The 26,266-nt window shown below is 27.8% G+C and overlaps 1 protein-coding gene across 5 annotated transcripts in view; it reads left to right on the top strand.

Moving 5' to 3' along the window:
* Positions 1-24,418, top strand: part of LOC127282312 (protein lap4) — a 132,788-nt gene extending 108,370 nt beyond the window's left edge. For 4 of the 5 annotated variants that reach the window (XM_051306481.1, XM_051306480.1, XM_051306482.1 and 1 more), the window contains 6 exons: positions 42-221; positions 11,904-11,933; positions 18,854-19,012; positions 23,542-23,922; positions 24,021-24,176; positions 24,238-24,418. In XM_051306481.1, the coding sequence (XP_051162438.1) occupies positions 42-221; positions 11,904-11,933; positions 18,854-19,012; positions 23,542-23,922; positions 24,021-24,176; positions 24,238-24,276 (945 nt within the window). In that variant the 3' untranslated portion in view covers positions 24,277-24,418. The remainder of the gene's footprint in view (positions 1-41; positions 222-11,903; positions 11,934-18,853; positions 19,013-23,541; positions 23,923-24,020; positions 24,177-24,237) is intronic. The other variant, XM_051306479.1, reaches the window with a different exon arrangement.
* The last annotated feature ends 1,848 nt before the right edge of the window (positions 24,419-26,266 follow it).

Raw genomic sequence — 26,266 nt, 5'->3', positions numbered from 1 at the left:
TGTCACAATGTATAAATTTTTTTTTTACTTTAATGATTTAGGTTGTTCCTGGTGGAATAGCATCTAAATCTGAAAAATTAAAAATGGGAGATAGAATATTAAAGGTAAATGGAACTGATGTTACCAAAGCGACACATCAAGAAACAGTGATGGAACTTTTGCGACCTGGAAATTCTATTATTCTTACTGTTCAGCATGATTCACTCCCAGATAATTATCAAGTAAGTTTTCTCTTATATTTATACTTTTAATTTCAATATGTTTTTTGTTTATTAAAATTGGATCTTTTCATTTAAAGTGCGCAGAAATTATGTTCTAAATGAACTTTAAAACTAATTTGATTCAAATCCATATCTAGTAACCATCTACTAATATCTACTTTGCATTTTACATTTGGCAACCATCATGGACTTGATTCTAAAAGTACCGAAAAGTGTCCAAGATGCGGGGATGCGTGTAACAATAATAGAAAACTAAACATAAATTTCGTTTTGTAATTCCTTAAAAAGACACATTACTAAGAAAGTTATTAAAAATTGAGATGTACAAAACATTGTTTGAGAATTTTTTGTAGAGTAATTTTTGTATTCCATTAATGACAATGGACATTTTTTCTGTTTGTGCGTTTCAAAATCCATTTTAATTTATTAAGAGTAGATACAAAAAAGTTATAGTTTACTTCAAAAATGTCCCGCCTGCATGTGAAACGATAAAAAGGGATAGAATTATGGGGGATAGAACATATATATATATATATGGGTGATTCTCCGCGTAGCGCACGATTTGGTGTCTGAAACTTTAAAAATATTTTTTTATCGAAATGATAAATATCAATACATTTTTGAAGATAAAGTGTCAAGAAATAAATATCCATGGTGGTCCGGAAAAATTTAAAAATTTTTTTAAACAAATTAGAAAAAAAATTCTTTGCTTTTTGAATTCTATAAAATAGTTGAAATTTGATTTGAAATGTTTATGGGAATTTTTAGGGTACTTCACAAAAATATATATAGCGCGCATGACAATTAAAAATTTTTATTTCGGTAATTTACGGAAATTTTCGAGGTAATTTATGGAAATTTATAGAAATTTTGTCTAAAATTAATAAAAATATGTAAAGCATAAATCACAATTAAAATTTATAATTTTCGTAATTTACGGAAATTTACGCGGTAATTTATGAAAATTTTCGCGGTAATTTACAAAAAAATATATAGCGCGAACAAATTAAAAATTTTATTTTGGTAATTTACGGAAATTTTCAAGGTAATTTATGGAAATTTATAGAAATTTTGTCTAAAATTAATAAAAATATGTAAAGCATAAATCACAATTAAAAATTATAAGTTTGGTAATTTACGAAAATTTACGCGGTAATTTACAAAAAATATACAGCGCGAACGACAATTAAAAATTTTATTTTGGTAATTTATGGAAATTTATGCGGTAATTTATGGAAATTTATACGGTAATTTATAGAAATTTTGTCTAAAATTCATAAAAATATGTAAAGCATGAATCACAATTAAAATTTTTAATTTTGGTAATTTATGTAAATTTTCGCGGTAATTTACAAAAACATATATAACGCGAACGACAATTAAAAATTTTAATTAGGTAATTTATGAAAATTTATGGAAATTTATACGGTAATTTATAGAAATTTATTTGGTAAGTTATAGTAAACTTACCGGAGCTATATTACCGTATAAATTTCCATAAATTACCGCATAAATTTCCGTAAATTACCAAAATAAAATTTTTAATTGTTCGCGCTATATATTTTTTTGTAAATTACCGCGTAAATTTCCGTAAATTACCATACTTATAATTTTTAATTGTGATTTATGCTTTACATATTTTTATTAATTTTAGACAAAATTTCTGTAAATTTCCATAAATTACCTCGAAAATTTCCGTAAATTACCAAAATAAAATTTTTAATTTGTTCGCGCTATATATTTTTTTGTAAATTACCGGGAAAATTTTCATAAATTACCTCGTAAATTTCAGTAAATTACGAAAATTATAATTTAAAAAAATTTTTTTTTTTATTTATTAAATTGACGGGACAAGCCCTTTCGTACAAATAGTACTCCTAATTCTAAGTATTATTTAAACAATAATAACATTATATAAAAATATTAAATGCTAGGTTGGCACCTTAAGAGTTAAAGTTCAATATAAGTCTTCGTAATGCTAAGGTGAATCTAATTAAATTATCATCAAAAAAATCAATATCTCGAAAAACCAAATTCGCTTCTCTACTGAGTCTATTAATTAGCGCATTATTACCATAGTTAGTTCTATGGAATGGTACAGAGAACAAAAAATAATATCTAGTAGATCTTGTAGGAACCGAAAAATTGATCAACGATAATAGGGGAGAACATTTAACAATTCCACCTATTAATTTATACAAAAAAATCGTATCTGCGAAAAGAAATCTCGATGACAATAATGGAATATTCAAAATAGATCGTAGTAAATTATAATCATGGGTGTATCTGTAAAAAGGCAGATTAAGTTGTCGCGCAGCAAATCTCAAGAATCTATTTTGGATACGTTCAATTTTTATTATATTGAATACATAAAATGGTGACCAAATTATAGAAGCGTACTCAAGTATCGTCCTGACAAGTGAAAAATACAACGTTCTCAAAGTTCCTGAATTATGGAACAATGATGCACATCTCATTATAAATCCCAACGTACGTAATGACCGTGAGATAATTTCTGAGATGTGTTCATTAAATGAGAAATTATTAGTAAATAGTATACCAAGGTCACGTATTTTAGATACCCTCTCCAGTTCCTGGCCATCAATGGTGTAACAATACAATAATGTTCTACCCTTTAAGAAAGAAATTACATAGGTCTTATTAATATTAATTGGCATGTGATTATGATTGGACCAAACTGACAGACGATTCATATCCGATTGCAGATCTGAATAGCTCTGACAGGGGTTAGACGAATCAATAATCATATAGAACTTGAGATCATCAGCATATAACAGAAAGAAAGAATTAACAAAAACAGATTCAATATCATTCATATATAAAACGAATAAGAGTGGACCAAGATTTGATCCCTGTGGAACACCAGAGGTAGCCAGGAACGGGTCAGAATATTCATTATCTATTTTAACAGACTGATACCTCTTAGAGAGGTAGCTTTCAAAAAAAGATACCAGATTTTCAGACACACCCATTGATTGCAATTTTTTTAACAATATACAGTGATCAACTTTGTCAAACGCCTTAGAGAAGTCAGCATAAATCACGTCAATTTGACACCTTAGTTCCAAATTAATACTTAAGAAATTAGTAAAAACTCCAAGGTTAGTCACTGTTGAACGTCCCTTAACAAATCCATGTTGTTCATCAATAATAATGTCTGAGACAGCCGCATACAATGCGAAACACCAGTTTCAGATTCTCCTCTCCTTCCAGTTGACGTTTTTTCAGTTGCTCTTTCACTGCTTGTATTTCCTCCCTTTGCATTTGCGTTTTGTCGCTTGTCAGCCAGAGATTTTGTAACCATTTTGAACGCATCGGATCTTTTTTGGCAGCTACAAATGTTTTTAATATCACTTGTGCCCTCTCCTCCGTCGCACACAAAATCTTGATAGGGCGGGGCTTCTGAGACACCTGCGAAGTATTACCAATTCTAATAATTCTACTGTTATCCAAGTCTTGAGGTAAAATAACATCCTTTAATTTGTTAACAATAACTGATTTTAAATTTTCATTATTAGTGTCCAAGTTGTCATCCTCAGGAAGATTGAATAAAACGAGATTACATTTTCTCTCATTCCTATCAAAAATTTAATTCATACAGACATTAACATCAGCTTTGTGGTCAATGTTTTCTGAGCGGTTATTCTCACATTTATCGAGTCTTCCTTCGACAACAGCAAGACGTTCATGTATATGAGCTACTTTACCTTCTTAATTGTGATTTATGCTTTACATATTTTTATTAATTTTAGACAAAATTTCTATAAATTTCCATAAATTACCTCGAAAATTTCCGTAAATTACCGAAATAAAAATTTTTAATTGTCATTCGCGCTATATATATTTTTGTGAATTACCCTAAAAATTCCCATAAACATTTCAAATCAAATTTCAACTATTTTATAGAATTCAAAAAGCAAAGAATTTTTTTTCTAATTTGTTTAAAAAAATTTAAAAATTTTTCCGGCCCACCATGGATATTTATTTCTTGACACTTTATCTTCAAAAATGTATTGATATTTATCATTTCGATAAAAAAATATTTTTAAAGTTTCAGACTCCAAATCGTGCGCTACGCTGAAAATCACCCATATGTATCTTTATGTTTTCGTCAATAAAAAATTTTTTTTAAAGTCCATATTATGCCATATGTTTGGATAGAGAAAATTGTTCACAATAACTCTGTAGTTTTACAAATAGAGTCGATGCCATTTAAAAAATTGGACTTTTTTTGCACGTAGTGCTCGATTGTGGTTTACGTACTTTAATAGATTTTTTATTCGAAACAACTTTTGTATTGAACATTTTTTCCAAAAGTGCATTCGTTAAGAGATATCCAATTGTTCCGGGACTTTTGATTCACCCTGAACATTGAAAGAGATAGAAAAATATAAGTATATGTATAAGATAAAAAACAGTACGAGAAGCAGGCGCGAAGCGCCTACATCTTATGATTTCTTCTTCTTCTTCTTAGATGACTTTAGGCCTAGCCGAGTGTCAGAACAATAAACTTAAAAGACGAATAAGTTCAAGAATATGAAACCCTGTTGGTAATACAGGTTATATAACAATAAAGATAAGTCCAGCGTATAGGAAATTTGAGATTGAATCAAATATGCTATTCACTTGGAAACGGACCAGTCGAGTACAAGGAAAATGATTTTGCTGTGCGTTGAATCCGTTCATGAATCAAAATAGACTCCCATGAGAAGAATACATGTAAGAATCGAATTCAAATGGCATAGGTCGTACAATGGATATGTATAATTGATTTCAATAACAATTTCCAACGTTCAATCATGAAGAACAAAAAAATTAAACAATGAAAGGTTAGAGTAAGACTGCTGAAGCCAAGCGCCCTCTGGAAACAACAAAGTGAAACAAAAGTCCGACTTGAATCAAAAATATCAATATTTGTAACGCAGGAAAATGTCAACACCGGGTTTTAAACACTTTAAATATACTTAAACCTTAAACAAGGGGTATACATTTAAGATATTAAACTGTCAAAAATCACAACTCTGCAAGATGACATCGCAAATTCACAAAAGATGTTTATATAGTTTCACAAAGCCTAACTAACAGCAGAGGTCACAGCACGACAACAATGAGGCACTTCCAACTCAGATAAAACCAGAAAATTCATGTAAAAAGGCGGGAGTGTAAAACCGCACGGAACAGCATAAAACAATAAAAATAAGCTCTCAGGATGACACCGACAATTCGAATAATTCACCAAAAAAGTTACGATGAGCAAGGGTAGAAGTCACACTTGCTTTTAGAACAAAACACAGAGCGGACCAGTTTTAGAACAAACCAGACCAAATCATTTGAATTCACTGTACAGAACTTGACTAAAAATGGAACTAAAAATTGATGTCCGAACAAATCAAAAATAGAACAAAATCAATGGTAAATGCATAGAGTTCCGGAACATATTCCGTTCGGACACTACCGCTGCCAAGTTGGAACTCAATCTTAGGGTTTCGTTGCCGTAAGTCTTAAGCTTAAGAATGAGAATCATGCTTAAGCTGTAAGTCTTAAGTCTTATGCTTAAGATTTAAGTCTTTTGCTTAAGACGGCGTAAGCATAAGTCTTAATTCTTATGCTTAAGTGTCATGCTTAAGAATTAAGACGTAAGACTTATGCATAAGAATTACGGACGGACGCCCGAGTCTCGCTATAAGGGTTTCGGCATGCGATCGCGAAACCCTAAAAATTGTACGATTAAACAAACTTACCTAAGTGAAGTTCAATCGAAATTATGCTAACTAGTCTCTTCCGAATAGATACATGTAGTAACGCTAGATGCCCGATTCCAGTCCACAGAATTTTTAAAGCTCGCGTCGCACAGTGGGACAAAAGTACAATTATCGTCTTGAAATTCTATCGAAGCGGCAATTCTTAACCGATTTTAATATACTTTTTTTTAAATTCTTAGGAGGAGTTCCTCTTCAAAATAAGCTGCAGCGACGGCAAAATTTTTCAAAACATAACAAAAAAAATGATTTATTGAAAAATTTTTAGTTATTTTTTACTTTTTGATTGTTTTAAGTGATTTACTGCTTCCAAATCTAACTCTATACAGGTTTTTCGAGTTCCACATTATAAATCCACTATAAAATATTCAAAATTACAAGATGGCGGATTCAAAATGGCGGAAAAAGTGAGTAATTGAATTCTTCGTAATAAAATTCTAAAAACATGAGAAATATTAATCAATTTTAAAGTACTCTTTTTTAAAATTATTTGAATTATAAAAAACTTGAGATTTTGAAGGACCTAACCTCAAAACGTATTATTTATTCAAATAATCTCAGTTAATATTTGTTTTTTGTGATTCATTTCTTCCAAATCTAAATATATACAGGGTTTTGGAGTTCCATCTTATAAATCCACTCTAAAAAAAATCAAAATTACAAAATGGCGGATTCAAAATGTCGGAAGAAGTAAGAAATTGAATTTTTCGTAATATATAATAATTTATGATTGATGACGATTTATAAAGTTAAAATAAGTTCGGTTAAAAATAAGTATTGAAACAAATTTAAATCCATTTTACAGTAAAAAGAAAGCTTTATTTTAGGATGTCTTCAATTCAGTATTGCTAATCGTTGTGCAAATTTAACAGAGACTGATTTAAAAATGTTACATCTTAAAACAAGTAATACTTTTTGGGTCAAAGTAGGACTTTATTTTTACTGTGAACAAAGAATAATTTTGTAATTTTGATTTTTTATAGTAGATTTGTATTGCGAAACTCGAGAAACCTGTATATATTTAGATTTGGAAGCACTAAATCACAAAAACAAATGATAACTGAAATTATTTGAATAAATCATACTTTTTGAGGTTAAGTCCTTCAAAATCTCAATTTTTCTGTAATTCAATACCTATCCGGATTATTTTTAAAAATTGATTAATATTTGCAATTTTTATAGAATTTTATTACGAAAAATTCAATTTCTTACTTCTTCCGACATTGAGAATCCGCCATTTTGGAATTTTGATTTTTTTTAGAGTGGATTTATAATATGGAACTCCAAAACCCTGTATATATGTAGATTTAGAAGAAGTGAATCACAAAAAACAAATATTAACTGAGATTATTTGAATAAATAATACGTTTTGAGGTTAGGTCCTTCAAAATCTCAAGTTTTTTATAATTCAAATAATTTTAAAAAAGAGTATTTTAAAATTGATTAATATTTCTCATGTTTTTAGAATTTTATTACGAAGAATTCAATTACTCACTTTTTCCGACATTTTGAATCCGCCATCTTGTAATTTTGAATATTTTATAGTGGATTTGTAATGTGGAACTCGAAAAACCTGTATATAGTTAGATTTGGAAGCAGTAAATCACTTAAAACAATCAAAAAGTAAAAAATAACTAAAAATTTTTCAATAAATCATTTTTTTTTGGTTATGTTTTGAAAAATTTTGCCGTCGCTGCAGCTTATTTTGAAGAGGAACTCCTCCTAAGAATTTAAAAAAAAGTATATTAAAATCGGTTAAGAATTGCCGCTTCGATAGAATTTCAAGACGATAATTGTACTTTTGTCCCACTGTGCGCTGTTTCACTATTTCTCACCATTGAGCTCCCATACTTCCGTTTTGTCATTACGCTTATGTGATTTGAAATCAAATTGCTGATGAGTAGTGGGTGTGGAGGGAGTGATCTATTCGGACGAGACGAGTTAGCATCATTTCGAATGAACTTCACTTAGGTAATTTCGTTTAATATTACAAGTATGCTGTACCGTCTCGTCCTGAATATCACATGTAGTTGTGCGGGATTGGTCGATATATCGACCAGCAATCAGGTCGGGGACTCTACCTGTTATATCCAGTTAATTTATGTATAAATCTTGGATTTTATGACATGTCAATTTGTACTGAAATTTTCCCGCAGCGAAAAGGTTAAAGAATACAGCAATTTGGGTATTTTATATTTATTCTGAATTTTTCAAGATAGGGGTAGCAAATTGACAGGTTCGCTCTTTAAGTGGCCTATTGTAAAATTTATCAAAAACTCTTAAAGTTTTTAGATCACCCTGCAGTGGATCAGATTTTTTTATGTGACGCATTTTTTATGTGCCGCTGAAGTAGCGGCGTGACGAGTAATGAGTTCGGAGTCCTTTAGCCACAGTGGCGCCCCTTACGGTTAATTGTGTATATGTCGTGGAAACAGCGAAAATATTTTGTTGCCTGCTGCTGGAGTCAGCTGTAAAAGCAATTTTCAACACAATGTTATGTTATTTATTGTTAACCCTCGGAGCACACACCTCTTTTTTCGAACAAGTAGCACAGTCTGGGTCGCTGTGACCCTGTTTACTTTACAAAACTCCCCCATTTTTGAACTATTGGACTGATCAACACAAAAAAAATATTTTTTTATTCATTGAACCTTGTAAAATAAGAATATGCAGTTTAGAAATATTAATAAATTATTTGCATATTGAAAAAAATTTCGTGAAGGTAACTAATTAAAAAGAAAAAATTGAATTTAAAAAAAGTGTAACTTTTGTAATTGTTAATATTTTAAGCTAAAAATTGGGATTTATATTCTCGAAGTGTGTTAGAATAAGGGAAAAAATACCACTTTATTTTATTTTTTAAAAAAGGTATTTATTTTGTAGTCTAACGAAGGTAACTTTTAAGACGATAAAAATGTGATTTTCGACACAACTTTTTAAAACTATACTTTTTTAATAACATAGGGTAAATGCACCAGTGGTGGATCAGGCACCAATGGTGGATCAACAGCGTTAAAAAGGTTAAAATAAGCTATTTCTAATTAAACTAAATGTTTCAATCGTTTAGGGGAGGTGTATAGATAAGTTTTATGAAATAAAATCATTCGAAAATATTTAGGAAAACAAAGCAATACAACAATTGTTGATTTTATGCTTTTTCACATGAAATCTTAAAAACTAATTGTTTAGTCTAAATTTTTTTAATTTTTAGAGTAGAAAGTAATCAATTCTTTCCATATAGAATACTTTTGGAAAAAAATTTACATCATTAAGTTATTTTTGTGTAGTGTAAAGGGGTAAATGATTCACGACTGGAGCAATGTCATTTTATTGTTGAATGTGGGTGTGAGGGGGTGTAAACGTTACAAGCAGGTCGAAAACTACACGATAGTGTCCTTGAAGACTTGTTAATTCATACTATTGTAAAGATTACCCTATATTTTTCATCTGAAAAAATCTGTACACCTTTAAAGTCAAAATAATAAATTTAGTAGGCTTAATTGATCCACCACTGGTGCAGTTACCCTATTTACTAGTATTTTATTATTTTCTTTGGATTATCATGTTACTTATTATTCCTTATTAGTTAGTTACCACTATATGGCCTTAGTTTCTTGTTGTATTGCCGACTTTTCAAATTACACTTCATTGAAATTAATGACAGGGTCTGTGTGACCCAGTATGTGCTCCGAGGGTTAAAATAAAGTGCTTTTTAAAAATTTAAAAGGAAAAGGGAAATATTATGTTAGAAATATTAGAAGTTTTAAATATTTATTAATGTAATTTCATGTTTAATTAACACAAGTACACAAAAGAAAAAAAATGTCAATTGCCGGGACTGCCATATGGTAGATTCTCGTCCTTAAGATGTATCTAACGAGAAAAACGTAGTCCAACCTAAAAGTTAGTTCGTGTTTTGTTTTGATGGACATGGTGGGGGGGGGGGATTTGAGAAATTGATTTCTATGGAAATTTACATAATTTCTATATCTAAAACAAAATTTTTGCTTCTTTGAATGTTGATTTGAATTCAGTGACTTTAATAACATAAAATTGGATATATTCAAAAAATTAAAAATAGCGTATCTAATATGGAGGATTTTAAAAAAAAATTAATTGGTTAATAAATATTTTTTACTTTAAATAAATAATTTAATTTAAAAACATATTTTCTCTCTTAAATAACTAATGTTATTAGATATTAAATTCATTTTATTAATTCTATAATGAGAATAATTCTTTAAAAATATTATCAAAATGTATTTCGTTTATTTAAGAATCATCTAACTAATTGTAAGTCAAATTTTTAAAATTTTATTTAAGTAGGACAAAATTCTAAAATAAATTCTTAAAGTTCAATTTTTATAATTTTTTTAAGTATGATTTAATAGCAATATATTAAAATTTAAAATAATTTTTAAATAAAATTTTTTATTAAATAATAATTTTGGAAGAGTTAAAGTTGAAATTTTTGAAATTAATTAAATTTCAAGTCATTTTGAATTAAAATTTCTTTATAATTTTATTTGCTTATTTTTTTTAAATGAAAATTTTAGTTAAAAATTTGTTAAATAATTAAAATAAAGAAGATCTAACGAAGATTTGCATTGTATAATGAAAGATCGTAATTTGTTTAAAAATTTGAAAAAAAAATTATTTAAAAAATCGCATTTTATTAAAATTAGTCGAAAAAAATCGTATTTTATAAAAAAAATTGGAAAAAGTCGTATGGGGGGATGGGGCAAGGATAGTTAAGGGGTAAGGATAGTTAGTTGCTGTTATGCTTAGACGGCTTGCTCAAAATTCGCGTCATTCATGGTATATTTGCGTCTTAACACCAATAGATGATAGTAAAAATTGGAAGTCAATCTGCCACCATTTGCGAAGTCAGGAGTTTATTTTTGTAAAAAGTCTGTTTTGTTAAAATGTCAACGTAGTGTTTATCACATTGTTTCCTGAGTAGAATTTCCTGCTGAACACGAATATCGTATTTATTTTCAAATTAATTCAAGTCGTTCCTTAAAAGTTAGAAAAAACTGAAATATGGGCTCATGGGGCAAGGATAGTTAAAGCTATTACGGCTCGATAAAATCCTGCTAATGCGACTGCAAATTATAAAAAAATGTTTAATTGTTCTTTTTATATTGATATATATAATGGTACGTAATTATATACGAAAAATGAAGCTTATTGACCAAGAAATTGGTGATCATCTGAAGAAAATTGGTTAAACCTCAGATTCTAGTTCAGACGAATTTTAATGCAATAATTGATATTTAGAAAATGTTCAAAACATGTTGTTAATACTTGATATATCAATATTAAATAGTCTAAATCCTATAAAATAAAGAAACCTAAAATTTACTGATTTTCTATGACAATTTTAGCATTTGGATTCTTTTAACTATCCTTGCCACGGTACTGGGGCAAGGATAGTTGAAATTTTTTTTTTACTTTTTCATTCGTATCTCGTAGGGATTGTACTCTACAGCAAAATAATGTATAGGAAAATTATAGCCAAATAACCAGGCTTTCCAAAAATACTACTCGTTTGCAGATACAAATTCAGGTTTGGTCGCTAGATTCGAAAACGTCTTACTTAACTATTCATGCCCCATCCTCCCCTATAATCCGAGACCTGCAAGCTTTAAAAATTCTTTGGACTGAAATCGGGCAACTAGCGTTACTACATGTGATCTTAAGAACGAGACGATGCAGCATAATGATGTTGAAACTGGCAACCAGTTAATTATTATTATTATTATTATTATATATAAATATATTTTTCCAATGTGTTATTTATTCGTTTAATGAGTATGAAATTTATCTTTTGTTTTTATATATTTTTTAATCTTATGTAAATAATAATCTGAAGTATTCAATTGCTGTTTTATTTCACAAGCTGGTCGAAATAGAGTACATCCCGGTGACAGTAAGTACTCCTGTCCCATTTTCTTTATTTTCCCTTTTCTCTTTCAAAACCGATTTTTGGATTAATTTTCAACGAATTTTCGCTAAATCCTTCTTTTCAGAAATAATTACTATAAATTTTGTAAAATTTCTGATTTCTATCAATAATTTTAAACCGTCCTAATATTAAAATAGATTTTTAATAGAATTTTAGGAAAGAAAAATACATTTCGGAATCAATACATTTTTCTCTTTATTTAAAATATTAAATTGAACAGTGTTTAATGTAAATAAAGTTTTACGCTCAGCATGTTTCATTGTTAGCAGATTTAGCAGAAGAATAGGTTCTTATTGTATTTCTACTTCTTACTCGGGAATTTTGAGGGTCGATGATTACGATTTTGGATTCAGATTTTCAAAATTTAAAATAATTATATACAGTTCGTGAATACATACTCCACCTTACAGCAAAAAGCATTGTTTTTATTCTTAACTAATACAAACCAGATACAAACCCCGAGAAAAAAATTTCGACCGAATTCCATCAGTCTTGAAATTATCTGCCATATTGGGTCGCCAAATTGGATACGCCATTTTAAATTTTGAAAATCTGACGTCATATTTGTAATTAGCGACCCAAAAAACTCCTAAGTAACGAGGTTCAAGCGAATCGAATCAACTTTTAAATTTTCTTGGTCGGGATTTTAGGTCCGCCATTTTGAATATTTTAAATCTGATTTCAAATACGGATTCAGCGACCTCAAAAACCTTAGTATACTTATCACCAGTTAAATCAAATTATATTTAGTATTATTATTTTATCAAAAATTGACAGAAAAAAATTTTTATAAGTAACGATTTCTGCCAAAAAAACCGTCTGCCATAAAAAATATATGACTTTAATTTTGTGATCACTATTTATTTTGTTAATTTAACAGGTTAAACTGTATAAAAAAAATTAGTTTCAACTTTAAAATCAAAATTTTCCAACTCAACTTTTCTGGAAGCTGAATATGACAATTTTAATGAAATGAGCCATATATATATATATATATATATATATATGTGTATTGTAACGTTATTTCTAATTTCTCAATATAGAGGGAGATTTCCCTCGTAAACTATTTTCAACTTTTCACTATAGAGGGAAATTTCCCTCGCGAACTTAACGCTACAAAAATGGCCACATTGAACAAAATTCGATTTGTGAGATCCACTTTTTGATTTCACAAAAGGTCCAGGGTTATTCAGACACTCATTTCTGTAGAGCACTCCAGTCTCTCCATTTTTTCCAAGCATGTTGAAAACTTCCTTCTCAGGGTCTTGTTCTCGTACTCAAGAGAGGGGAAAACGACACAACACAAACCAATGAGAAATAAAATTGACACTCAGAATTTGATCACGAAAATTAATAACTTAACTTGTATTTGCGACAGAAACTACTTCTGAGAGAGAGAACAAACACGTGTTCCTGCTGAGCACAGTGTGATTAGCTGGCAACCGCACAATGGGACAAAAGTACAATTATGGTCTTGAAATTCTATCGAAGAGCCAATTCTTAACCGATTTTAATATACTTTTTTTTAAATTCTCAGGAGGAGTTCCTCTTCAAAATAAGCTGCAGCGACGACAAAATTTTTTAAAACATAACCTAAAAAATGATTTATTGAAAAATTTTTAGTTATTTTTTACTTTTTGATTGTTTTAAGTGATTTACTGCTTCCAAATCTAACTATATACAGGTTTTTCGAGTTCCACATTACAAATCCACTATAAAATATTCAAAATTACAAGATGGCGGATTCAAAATGGCAAAAAAGTGAGTAATTGAATTCTTCGTAATAAAATTCTAAAAACATGAGAAATATTAATCAATTTTAAAGTACTCTTTTTTAAAATTATTTGAATTATAAAAAACTTGAGATTTTGAAGGACCTAACCTCAAAACGTATTATTTATTCAAATAATCTCAGTTAATATTTGTTTTTTGTGATTCACTTCTTCCAAATCTAAATATATACAGGGTTTTGGAGTTCCATATTATAAATTCAGTCTAAAAAAGTCAAAATTACAAAATGGCGGATTCAAAATGTCGGAAGAAGTAAGAAATTGAATTTTTCATAATAAAATTCTATAAAAATTGCAAATATTAATCAATTTTTAAAAATAATCCGGATTGGTATTGAATTACAGAAAAATTGACATTTTGAAGGACATAACCTTAAAAAGTATGATTTATTCAAATAATTTCAGTCATCATTTGTTTTTGTGATTTACTGCATCCAAATCTAAATATATACAATTCAATTTTAAATTCCGTTTCAATTTTTATAGAATTTTATTACGAAAAATTCAATTTCTTACTTCTTCCGCCATTTTGTAATTTTTATTTTTTTTAGAGTGGATTTATAATATGGAACTCCAAAACCCTGTATATATTTAGATTTGGAAGAAGTGAATCACAAAAAACAAATATTAACTGAGATTATTTGAATAAATAATACGTTTTGAGGTTAGGTCCTTCAAAATCTCAAGTTTTTTATAATTCAAATAATTTTAAAAAAGAGTACTTTAAAATTGATTAATATTTCTCATGTTTTTAGAATTTTATTGCGAAGAATTCAATTACTCACTTTTTTGCCATTTTGAATCCGCCATCTTGTAATTTTGAATATTTTATAGTGGATTTGTAATGTGGAACTCGAAAAACCTGTATATAGTTAGATTTGGAAGATTTAAAACAATCAAAAAGTAAAAAATAACTAAAAATTTTTCAATAAATCATTTTTTTAGGTTATGTTTTGAAAAATTTTGCCGTCGCTGCAGCTTATTTTGAAGAGAAACTCCTCCTGAGAATTTAAAAAAAAGTATATTAAAATCGATTAAGAATTGGCGCTTCGATAGAATTTCAAGACGATAATTGTACTTTTGTATTTCTGTGTGTCGGCAACTTTAGAAAGTGGCAGTGATTACCCACTCGTCCTCCCCGCAATAGCTTGCTCATTAATTAGCGCCTGTAAGTTGGCAAATGTAGGCCCAAAGCTGTCATCCGTGAATGGACGATTACTATTGACAATTGATTGTCGTAAGAAAGAGTAATAATTACAAAAAAAAACAAAGTGGTTCTTAATAGTGACTAGTTTTGATTGTCGTCTTCTTCCGACAACCAATCACACTATTTACAAAAATGTAACTTTTACAACAAACGTTATGTTCCAAGAGTACAAGAACAAGGTTTATAATAATGTAATTTACAATGCTTTGATGAGTCCGGGTCTGGCCAGTATTTCAATAATTAAACAAGAAAAATAATAATTTTTGGAATTAAGTTTCGGCGAGACTTACAAACTTAAAACTTCCGAATTTAAAACCACGTTACAATATATTAGTATATATTGTAACGTGGTTTTAAATTCGGTAAATATAAAAAAATAATTTTCTTTTAATTTGCTTGTAAATATATACATATATATGTATGTACAAAGTTTGAGATGGTTGGCTAAAAAATTTTTAAAGTTAAGATAAAAAAGAATTTTGAACTTTATTTTCAGGAATTTTGAATTTTTGTAGCGAAGCAATATTTAAGTCAATTTCAGAAGGGTTAGCTATATTTTTCGTAAAATCGAAATTAAATATGTGTTTTAAGTTTCAGCTTCTTAGCTCCAAAACTGTAAAAGTTAAGATGGGGGGGACACGCTTTTTTCAGTTAGAGTTTTTAGAATATAATTACATGCAATCCAATTCCAGTCAAGTTCTCTATAAACCCTTGCTAAAGGTTCCGTTTCGGTTCACTGCGTATTTTTTGAAAATTTTTTTGCACCATTCGAAAGAGCAGGATAAAACCTTTCGATTACAGATAGGTCAAATATTTTTTCATCTTTCTGTTTAAAAGTTAGGGGAGCGTGGGCTTACAAAGGCTTACCCTGCGCCACTTCGCCCCCAGGTAGGGGAGACCGGGGCTATTTGGCGCAGGGGTTGCTTGGCGCACTTGAGTTTATTCAAAAGTGTTAAGTAACATTAATTATTCTCATTGTGGAGTATAGATTAAAATAACTGATTTTGGCACTCCAAAGTAATTTTTTAACCTCTTCATTTTTTTGTGATATCTCTTTAAAAAATTAATTAATAAAGGTTAAAGTGGTGTAACTTTTGACATACGTCATGATGTTATTGTTTTTGAGAAATGTTGACTGCGCCGCTTCGCCCCACGCTCCCCTACAAGTATTCAAAAATCCACTGTTTAAATTTTTCAAAAAATTTCAACCTCCTCCCTCTCCTACACTTTTGAAAAAATCTAACAATACTTTTTGGTTAAATTCCAATCGGGTTCGCTATAATTTTCCCTTAATCTATTCGCTAAAATACGTATGTATACCAAGTTTGAGCTTAATCGGTTAAAATGGCTAGGTTTTAGGGGGGGGACATGATTTTGTGAACGGACATGAGTGAAACCATAAAAGTTCCGTTTCGGAAGATACATATATCTCAAATTCATTGCAATAGGGGATCAATTTGTTAATGTGTAAGATTCAATTGATTATGAATCCCTGGTCTCCAATTAATTAGTTAATTTAGGAAATAAATAATTTACTTAAGTTATTTATTTATTTTGATTTTCAGAGAAGTAAATGAATTTTTCATTTATTTGCTACTAAGAGGTTGAGCATTTTAGTAATGTTGTAAAATAAATAACATAATAAATAAATCAATTTCTAAGGGAAATTCTTGAAAAATTAATTTACTTATGATAGGTTAACTAATTCAGGGAATAGATAACTTGACCTTGGTAATTGATAGGCATTGGCAGATTTCTTTTATTTCGTTAAAATTTTATTTTATATTTTTTTTATATAGTTAAGCCTATGAGCAATTTTTGAAATTCAATTGAGGAAAAGCGAATTTGTTAAAAAGAAATCAAACAAAAAGGTGAAAAATTTAAGTTAATTAATAAAATTATTTCATTTAATATTCATTCAGAACGAACTCACAAATAATTATCCAGACTTAAATAATTAATAACTATATCATATGATTGATTGTACATTTTCTTTCTTTATTAATAATTAAGGGTCATTCCATTTTATTTCACCTATAGTGAAACCTATAGTTGAACGGAAAATAGGTTAGTTTGACAGCTTTGGAAATTTTATAAAAAAGAACAGAAATAATTCAGTTAGTAAATTTTTTTCATTGATATTTGTACTTATTGTTAGGTAGTAATGAATTTTATAATATTTATAAACTTTCTTGGAAAATATAAATCAAATGTGACAAATTTTGCCATTTTACAGATAACTTTGAATATTAATTTTCACGTAGTATTTTGACGTTTTTTACACAATTATCAATTAACATTGGTAAATTAGACTATTTTCAACAAATATCAATGAAAAAAATTTAATAACTAAATTATTTCTGTTCTTTTTTATAAAATTTCCAAAGTTGTCAAACTAACCTATTTTCCGTGTAACTCAACTTAAAAACTAAATTTCAACGTAAATAAAAAAAAATTCCATAAAATAATTGTCAAAAATGAATTGTACGGATATTCAAAGCCATTAATACGAAATATCAAATTTTTCTAAAAATAGGCTGCAACGACTATAGGTGAAATAAAATGGAATGACCCTTAATATTTATTTTTTTTTTTTAAGTAAAAATATTCAACTTCGAAACAATATATGACATTTATTCATTTATAAAAGTAGAAGTGAATAAGAAAATAAACAGCTGATCTACCGAATAATTATGGGAAAAATTCCTCTAATTTGGTAAACAAGCAACAAATTTTTCTAAAAACAAAATAAATATTTTCTTTCAAAAATACATATGAGAATAATAAATTTAAGGATTAATCTAATTTAAATTATTCTATTACATAATCACAATCATATCTGTTGATATAACTAGCACGTGTTCATTGTATCAAATAATTAAATTTGAAAATACAATGTCCCTTTAAATTTAGACAATAGTCATTCTTTCTTTTGGATAAACTTACGTAATGTGGGTGATTACTATCTAAACATTTATGTTTACGGTCATTCAACCACATTTTTAACTTATTAATTTCTCAGAACCGAACCAAATCAAGGCTAAGATTGATAAGAAAGTAAATATAAACACGTATAATAGTATATATCTCCGGTGTGAGAGTTAATAATGCTTCAATTCTGAACCCAAATATTTTTATTTTTTGTGTGGCTGTTGTTCTTTAAATATTAGGTTGATTTTGATAGTCAAAAATCTTGAGTATGCATAGTTTTTGAAAAAAGTGATATCGGATGTTTTTGTAGCTCAATTGATATAAGAAAGTTTTGGGATCATACCCCAGCGGCGAGAGAAGTTTCATTTTTTTCAAAAACAATTTAAAAAATAATTCTGAATTTCAGTAGACAACTAATTTTGCATTATACAACGTTGATAAAATAGAAAAAATATTTCCCTTTGAAATAATTTAAATTATTTTCCAGATTTGAATATGTTCTTCAAATATTAAATTTTTTTTTTTTGCATCAAGAAATGTCATCCTAAATTCGTAAGAATAAAACTGTTGCAGAAAATGAGTTACTAGAATCATAACTTTATTTGATAGCTCAATTCAAACACTTCTTAAAAGCAGCCTGTATTAAACTAATTAATATTATTTATACATTTGTTTTTACAAATGTACGAAATATATACAGAAAGAACATGAATTGAGTAACGTATACGCTACTTATTTTGATGTGCAGCAGAAATGAGTCTAGATTTTTTTCTATATATTTAAGAATTTCTAGAAATAGAAATCCGGTGGTAAAAATTAAAAATAATAAGGATATCACTTTGTAGCGTTAAATTGTCTCTGGCAAACAATAATTTTTTTATCTCATTATAAGCTGCTTATATTATAATTTATACAGCTATTTAAAATGTCTAAAATATGAACTATTTTAATTGCAGGAACTTGTTATAGTTAAAAATACAGGCGAAAAATTAGGAATGCATATCAAAGGAGGTCTTCGTGGACAAAGGGGTAATCCTCTTGATCATTCGGATGAAGGTGTGTTCATATCGAAAATAAATTCTGGTGGTGCTGCTAAAAGAGATGGCAGATTGAAAGTAAGTAATTAAATTTCAGTTTTTGTTATAAAATAAAAAAAAAATGGAAGCGTTATAATTATTTTTATAAAGTTTGGGATTTCATGATTAATATGCAAAAAGAATCATAAGGTTTCATTAATGTTTGGCAAAGTTATTTATTTTTGAAAAATGTTACGCATAAAATTTATTTGTATATTTTTTCAATTTCTTTACAGGTTATTTGCAAATATAGAAGAACTATCTTCTTGCACATTTACATTGATAAATTTCAAACTTTTTGTAAGTCCACTTGAGGAATTCTAACACAACAGAAAACGTATTCATACACTGAAAAAAGGGTTTGGTATTGACAACCAAACGTTTGGTTTGTATTTAAGCAACCAAATTTTTTTTGTTGAATCAACCAAATTTTAATTGTCTCAACCAAAATTTTTTTAACACAACCAAAATTAGAAAAAAAGGATTTTTGTTGTCCTAACTAAAGTTTGATTGGGACAACCAAAATTTTGTCGATTCAATAAAAAAATTTTGGTTGCTTAAATACCAACCAAACGTTTGGTTGTGAACACCAAACCCTTTTTTCAGTGTAGTTTCTAAAAAAGAGAGTTAAACTAAAACAGTGTTTCCACGGGTCAGGGAAATCATAGAAAAATCAGGAAATTTTATGAAATGTACTGGAAAAATATTAAATTTCAAAAACGCTACTAAAACTGTAATTTTTGAAATTTTTAATTCGCACTTTTCTTCTAAAAATTATTGTCTTACATTTTTATAATTGTAGGTTTTGGATCGACTTTTAAAGGAAAAAAAGCAATTTAATCGATTTACATTATAGTAAAAGTCTAAAAAGTCAATTTTTTTATTTTCAATAAATTTCATTAGTTGATGAATTTTCATTAGTTTGATGATCTTGAATGTTCATTCTTCATTGTTCACTAATTGGTTACTTTATTATTATTAACAATTTGTTATTAGAAATTATATAAAATTCATTAATTCCTTAATAAGAATATTTCACAGAAATATTTCCAAAAAATTTTCTTTTTAAATCACCGAATTAAACTGAGATAAATTTTCAAGATTTTAATTCAGTTTCAGAACAAATTCTCAAAAATAATTGAATGGTGAATTTCGAAAAGGGCTCAACTCGAAAAAGCGTAAGTGTCATTTTCGCATAACAATTGATAGTGAAAATGACTCTTAGCCTTTTTAGAGTTGAGCTCTTTTCGAAATTCACCATTCAATTTAAAGTTACATTCAAAAAAAAAAAATTTTGTTCAAGTCTGATTAATGCACATTATTCGAATTCAGTATTTTGGAAAATGTTTTAAATAATTAAATTTTCTACACGGAAAGAATTTCGAGACGTCTACTATGTCGCTTACCGCGCATAACTTGTACTTCTAGTCCCAGTCACCTGATATACAGGAATCGCGCGAACAGATGTATGAAAGTGGGGGATATCACTTGTCTCGAAAAAATGCACGTCTCATGTGCGTAAGTCAAGACAAGAGAAGTTTCGTTCGCATGAGGATCGTGCGTTTGCGTGTGTCACGCGTTTTTTAGGTTATGTTAACTATAGATGCTATTTAGAAGTGTCAAAAGTGATTTGTTTCCATTAAAAGTACCTTACTTTAAGTAATTAAGAATCAAATTCTTATTGAAATAAACATTGTTACGGATGATATTAATAATATAAGAAAATTAAAAATATTTTGATAAATTTGTATTCGCTTTTTTTTAATACATTTAAATGTATTTACTTTTATTTTTAAATTCATTGTTGATTAAATTCGTATATTAGGTACAGATAAATTCAAAGTAAAATTAAAATAAATTTTATTTTTAACACAGTTTTGTCTTTTTGTTTTATATGTTTCCATATCAATATTTATGTTATAAATTAATTAAAAGTCATTGAATGTGAATAGTGAATAATTTTTATGAAGTGAGAAGTATTATCAAAATTAATTGTCTTCATATATATATATATATATATACAAAAAATTTTTTTTATTGTTTTCTTTAATTTAAAGCAATATCTAAAAAAGTTTTATTTATGTTATTGATTAAGAAAATAAATCCTCTTATTAATTATTGAATGAAAATTCTTTAAGCTGTTAAGGTATTAGTCGCGTAAAATCATTTTCGTCAGATATTTTTTAAATTTTGCATGAGTGTTTCTGACATAATTATCTACAAAATAAGACCAATCCCATCGATTTTGACCGTTCCTAAGCTTTAAAATATCATTTCAAAGTTGATACTTTTTACATTGACGGAGCACCTAATGCATGTAAGGAATTTGCTTTATAATTATTTAAATGAAAACCAGTCGTCAGATTTTAAAATAAAACTACCACATAATACATTCTCATGAAACGAATGCATACAAAAAAACTGAAATTTTTTGACCGTACCAAACTATAAATATATTAGGAGAAAGTTAACAAAATTTAAATTATATGAAGTTCCACTGCTGGAAAGCAGTAAACTTGGCAACGCTGTAGCGCGCGAATGCATACAAAATTCAAAATCATGCAAAGTACACAGTTAGAAAGTAGGAATATCTCATAGAGTAGAATAAAAAAATAATATATTTAAAATTTCACAACATAGATTAGTATTAAATAATTCTTAATTTTTTAAATTAAATCATATATTTTAAGAAAAATAAGAATGAGAAACGTTAAATTGGTTGGTTATATTTCAACAGTTAAGAAATAAAAACATTTTTTGATGAAATATTTATTTTTTACTTTATAAACCAATTTATAATACATTATTGATGTAAATATTAATTATAAATAACTAAAAATTAGTTTTCAAAGAAGCATACTTGAATTTTTTTTAATAATATTCACATCTTTAATTATTAATTATTCTTAGTAAGTCTCATACTTTTAAAAAGTTTAAGCATTTATATACATAATTATTAATCATAAATAATTCAAAAATAGCTTTTAAAGAAGCATATTTGAATTTTTTTTAATAATATTCAGATTGCGACGTTGCCGCGATCAAAACTTTAGTTCTACACGTGCGATAACGCGGCGCTCTGAGTGGAAGTTACCTGTATCCTTCAAAAAGTTTGACTCAGAACTATACCTCTTGCTAAGCACAGACTGAGTCAGACTCAAGACAAACTTTTGGTTAGAGCCGGCGCGCGACTAATACCTTAAAAGTAGATTAGAAGGATTTTTACTAACAGTTGCGCCGAAACCAGAACGTTTGATGTCTCGAAAATGCACACCACATGTGCATAGTGAAAGGACATCCCATGCCACGTAGTTCTCGAAGCGTCCGCACAGCAGACGTCTCAAAATTCTTTCCGTGTAAGAATTTCATTAAAATATTATTGAAAAAAAATTCATTTTAAATGAAATTTTGTGGAATAATTGAATTTGGAAGAGTTTCATTTAAATTTTTTAGAAATTTTTGAATTTCAGGATATTTTCAATTGAAATTATTATAAATTTAAATGAACGAATTTTTTTTTACAATTTTCAGACAATAATTGAATTAATAAAATGTTGTTTACAAATTTTAAAGAATAATAGAATTTTTGAGTATTTTTAATTAAAAAGACTTATTGTTTCTATGAATTGTTGAAAAACTGTATTAAAGTAGTTAAAAAAAAATTAATTAGGCGAAGAGATTTAAAAAAAAATTTTTTTAAATAATTGAATTATAGAGAATTTTTAATTGAAAAATATTTAAAAAAATTGAATTTACGATTTTTGAAATTTTCAATTAAAATTTTAATGAACTTGAATTATTGAAATTTTTTAGAAATTATATAAACAGAAATTTAATTTTAAAGAATTAGTAATTAAAAAACGTTTTATGTAATTGAATTTTTGAAAAACTTGATTATTAGAAATATTTAATAAAAAAAAGAAATTGAAGTTAAAAATTTGAGAAATAATTTGGTACATTACGGGATACATTTCCCGTAATTCCTGATTAAAACGAGTGGTTAAAATCACCATTTACATATCTGTACCTTTAACCCCTTCGCAGTCAAGACCAAATTCTCATAAGTTGGCTCAAAATGTCACTAACTTTTTAAAAAAACTAAAATTTGCGCAAAAGAGTATACTATTATATTTAAGATTGCTGATTACAAACTTTAAATCAAATTTGGAAAATTCAAAATGACGGATCTAATATGTCGGATAATATTCCAAAAAATGTCAAAAAATTTTAAATTGCTTCCAAATTCTTACTCGATACTTTTTGTGGTCGCTGATTACAAAAAACATTTTAAATGATAATAATTACAATATTTTACATCCGCATTCAGCTGATAAATATTACTAAATTTTTTGTTTTCCATATTGGATTCGACATTTACAATTTGACATCGGATTCGTAATCCGCAACCTCGAAATCTCCTGATTAACAATTTTAAGAGATATTTTTCTTGAAGCCTGTAATACATTATTTCATCAGGATTCTTGAATTCAAAAGGCTCATAAATATATAAAGGAGTATAATTAAAAATGCTTTAGAGAAATATAAAAAAAATAATATTTATTTTACAGATTGGCATGAGATTGCTGGAAGTTAACGGAACTTCATTATTGGGAGTAACACATCAAGAAGCTGTTAATATTTTGCGATCGTCTGGAGATTCAATTTCATTAGTTGTTTGTAAAGGTTATGATAAAAGCGAAATTGAGAACTTAATTACGGCATCCAGTGGTAGGGAATCAAAGGAGTCTGATGGATTTTATGAGTTTAAAGAAGAAATTATTGATGATACAAAATCTTTAACCCATAGCATATCAAGTCTTGATCGAGATGATGAAGAAGCCGCTACTCTTAGACAAGAACAAGATATGAAAGCAGAACTTGTAGCTTGGGAACAAGAAGAACGAGAACGTGCAATCCTTGATCAAAAAGAAAAATCTACTCCTGAAAAGGTAAAGTCATCCTATTTATTGGAAATTCAATTCATAGTTATTTTCATTCAAATTGTATGTTACTTAATTCATTGAAATTTGGAATTTATTTTTCTTAGGTTTTAGATGTTGTCAGAGCGGCAGAATCGTTAGTTAATAAACCAAACAGTCCAACTGATATATTTGTACCACCCAAGTCCCCTGGAATCTTAAAGGATCTTAAAACGACTACTATTGTTATGAGTAAACACACTCTGGCACAACAGAATCCACATGTAGGTATTAAATGATAGAACCTCCTTAATTTCATATATTTATTTTTTACATGTTTTTCAGATGTTGGATGAGGAAAGTGCAACTTTGGATACCCTTTAACAAAAGAAATACGTTATTCTTTGCTTTTTGTCTACGTTTGTGTTCACGCATCTAAAGGCCTTTACACCAATGTAATACAATTTTACAAAATATGTCGAAAATGATAAATGTAATAAATATTTCTTTCTTTTATACATTTCTACGACTAAAATTGTAATATTAATTTTTGATTAATACTTTATTTTTGTAAATCAGAAAAAAGTTTATTGCTTTTTTCTTGTTTTTTTATTCTTCGACTCACTTAAAAAAGAAAAAAAATGTTTTGAATCATACTAAACATATGGATATTTGTTATCTAAAGTATATAGTAAGGAGCTAGATTCAAATTTTTCCATATATATTTTTACATTCCTATATATTTATCTACCTACCTTGCCTTAAGAACAAAACTAACTTCCAACATCTCAAAAATTTACAAACATTTATTTTATCTCAATAATAATAATAACAACAATAATAATAATAATAATAATAATAAAATGTATTTCTTTTAAATTAAAAAATACTTTAATTAAAATTATATACCTAAGTCACGTATTAAAGTGGATATTATACTGTTTAATCAAAATTTATTAATTCCAACCTTAAATGAAGAACTAATAAAAATGTGAAGCTCGGATTCACATAAATTCAAGAACGCACAAATCTTATGAAGTGGTCTATAATAAAATATTATAGGGTCCGACTATTATATTCCGACTGAAATCATTAAAAACTAATTTAAAAAAGTTGATACTTTCATAAATAATTCTATAAGCTTCTTGGAATACAAAATAAAATTAATTAAGTTAATTTCTATTATTTCTCTTTAAAAACGTAAAAAATTGAGTTATTAAAATAAATTTTAACATACCAAATATAAAGTAATGGAAATATAAAGTAACTTTCAAAATTCCATTAACAATTTATAATGACATTTACAATATACAAATTTTGCAATTACAAATACTGGAAATTCGACTCTTATACACTGAAAAAGGTTTGGCGAAACAGTTAAGACACTCATAGATGAGCGGCGCCACTTTAGTTCAAGTCCTAAATGTCCGCCAATTTGGGTGACTCGCTCACCCAACTGACACCTTTAGGCAAAAAGTCGCATTACGCAAAGTAGATTCGTTCGCTCAGAAAAGCGAAATATTCACCCAAAAGTGACAGTGAACGACTTGCTTTTATTTAACGTGACAGTTCTATGCTGTGAGCAACCCTGTCCAGAAAAAAATTTGAGTTAAAACATCAAAAAGCACTCTTCTAATAAATATGTATCTCCTTTTACAATTTTAAGTATTTTTCATCGTCAAATTTTTTCCACATTTTTTAAATGATTCTTTAGAATCTTTTGCATGGATTTTCAAAAATATTAATTTTTTCAAAAAATAAAAATTCTAAAATGGTCAGAAATTAACATTTTCTTTTTTTTTTAACCACCTTTTATGTTTTTATCATCATCATTTTCCCATATGATTCAAGAAAAAAATAAAACCTCGTTTAATAATTTGAAAATGGTAAATAGACTTATTATTCAATAAAAATAATAAAACTTATACATCAGACACATAAATAGTAAATATTAAAAGCAAATCTATGTAATTTTAAAAGTAAAAGGGAAAATAATGCACTCTAATAAAATAATATAAACTAAATATCAGAATTTAAAAGTAAATAAAATTTGTCGCACTTTTACTTCGTACCATTCGAAAGAATATTAAAAAATGTGTCTAAAATATTTACATTTTTTTATTTTTGAGGAGCGCTGAGGATTGAAAGAGTTTGAACAAAGAATGAAAATATCCTTCTATTCCAAAATTAACGATAAAAATTAAAATTTGTCGCCCTTTTAAATCATGCCATTCAAAAGAGTACTAAAAAATGTGTCGAAAACGTCTAAATTTTTTATTTTTTGATGAGCGCTAAGGGTCGAAACTGAACAAAGGAAAAAATATCCTCCGTTTTCAATATTAACGATTGCAATTACTCTAGAAATTAAAATTTG

The sequence above is a fragment of the Leptopilina boulardi genome, unplaced genomic scaffold, assembly GCF_019393585.1.
Source record: "Leptopilina boulardi isolate dan_hultmark-lab unplaced genomic scaffold, ZJU_Lbou_2.1 LbouV2_297, whole genome shotgun sequence".
In the NCBI taxonomy this organism is placed as follows: Eukaryota; Metazoa; Arthropoda; class Insecta; order Hymenoptera; family Figitidae; genus Leptopilina; species Leptopilina boulardi.
Note: the sequence above shows the minus strand (reverse complement) of the source record. Positions and strands in the feature narration are given on the sequence as shown.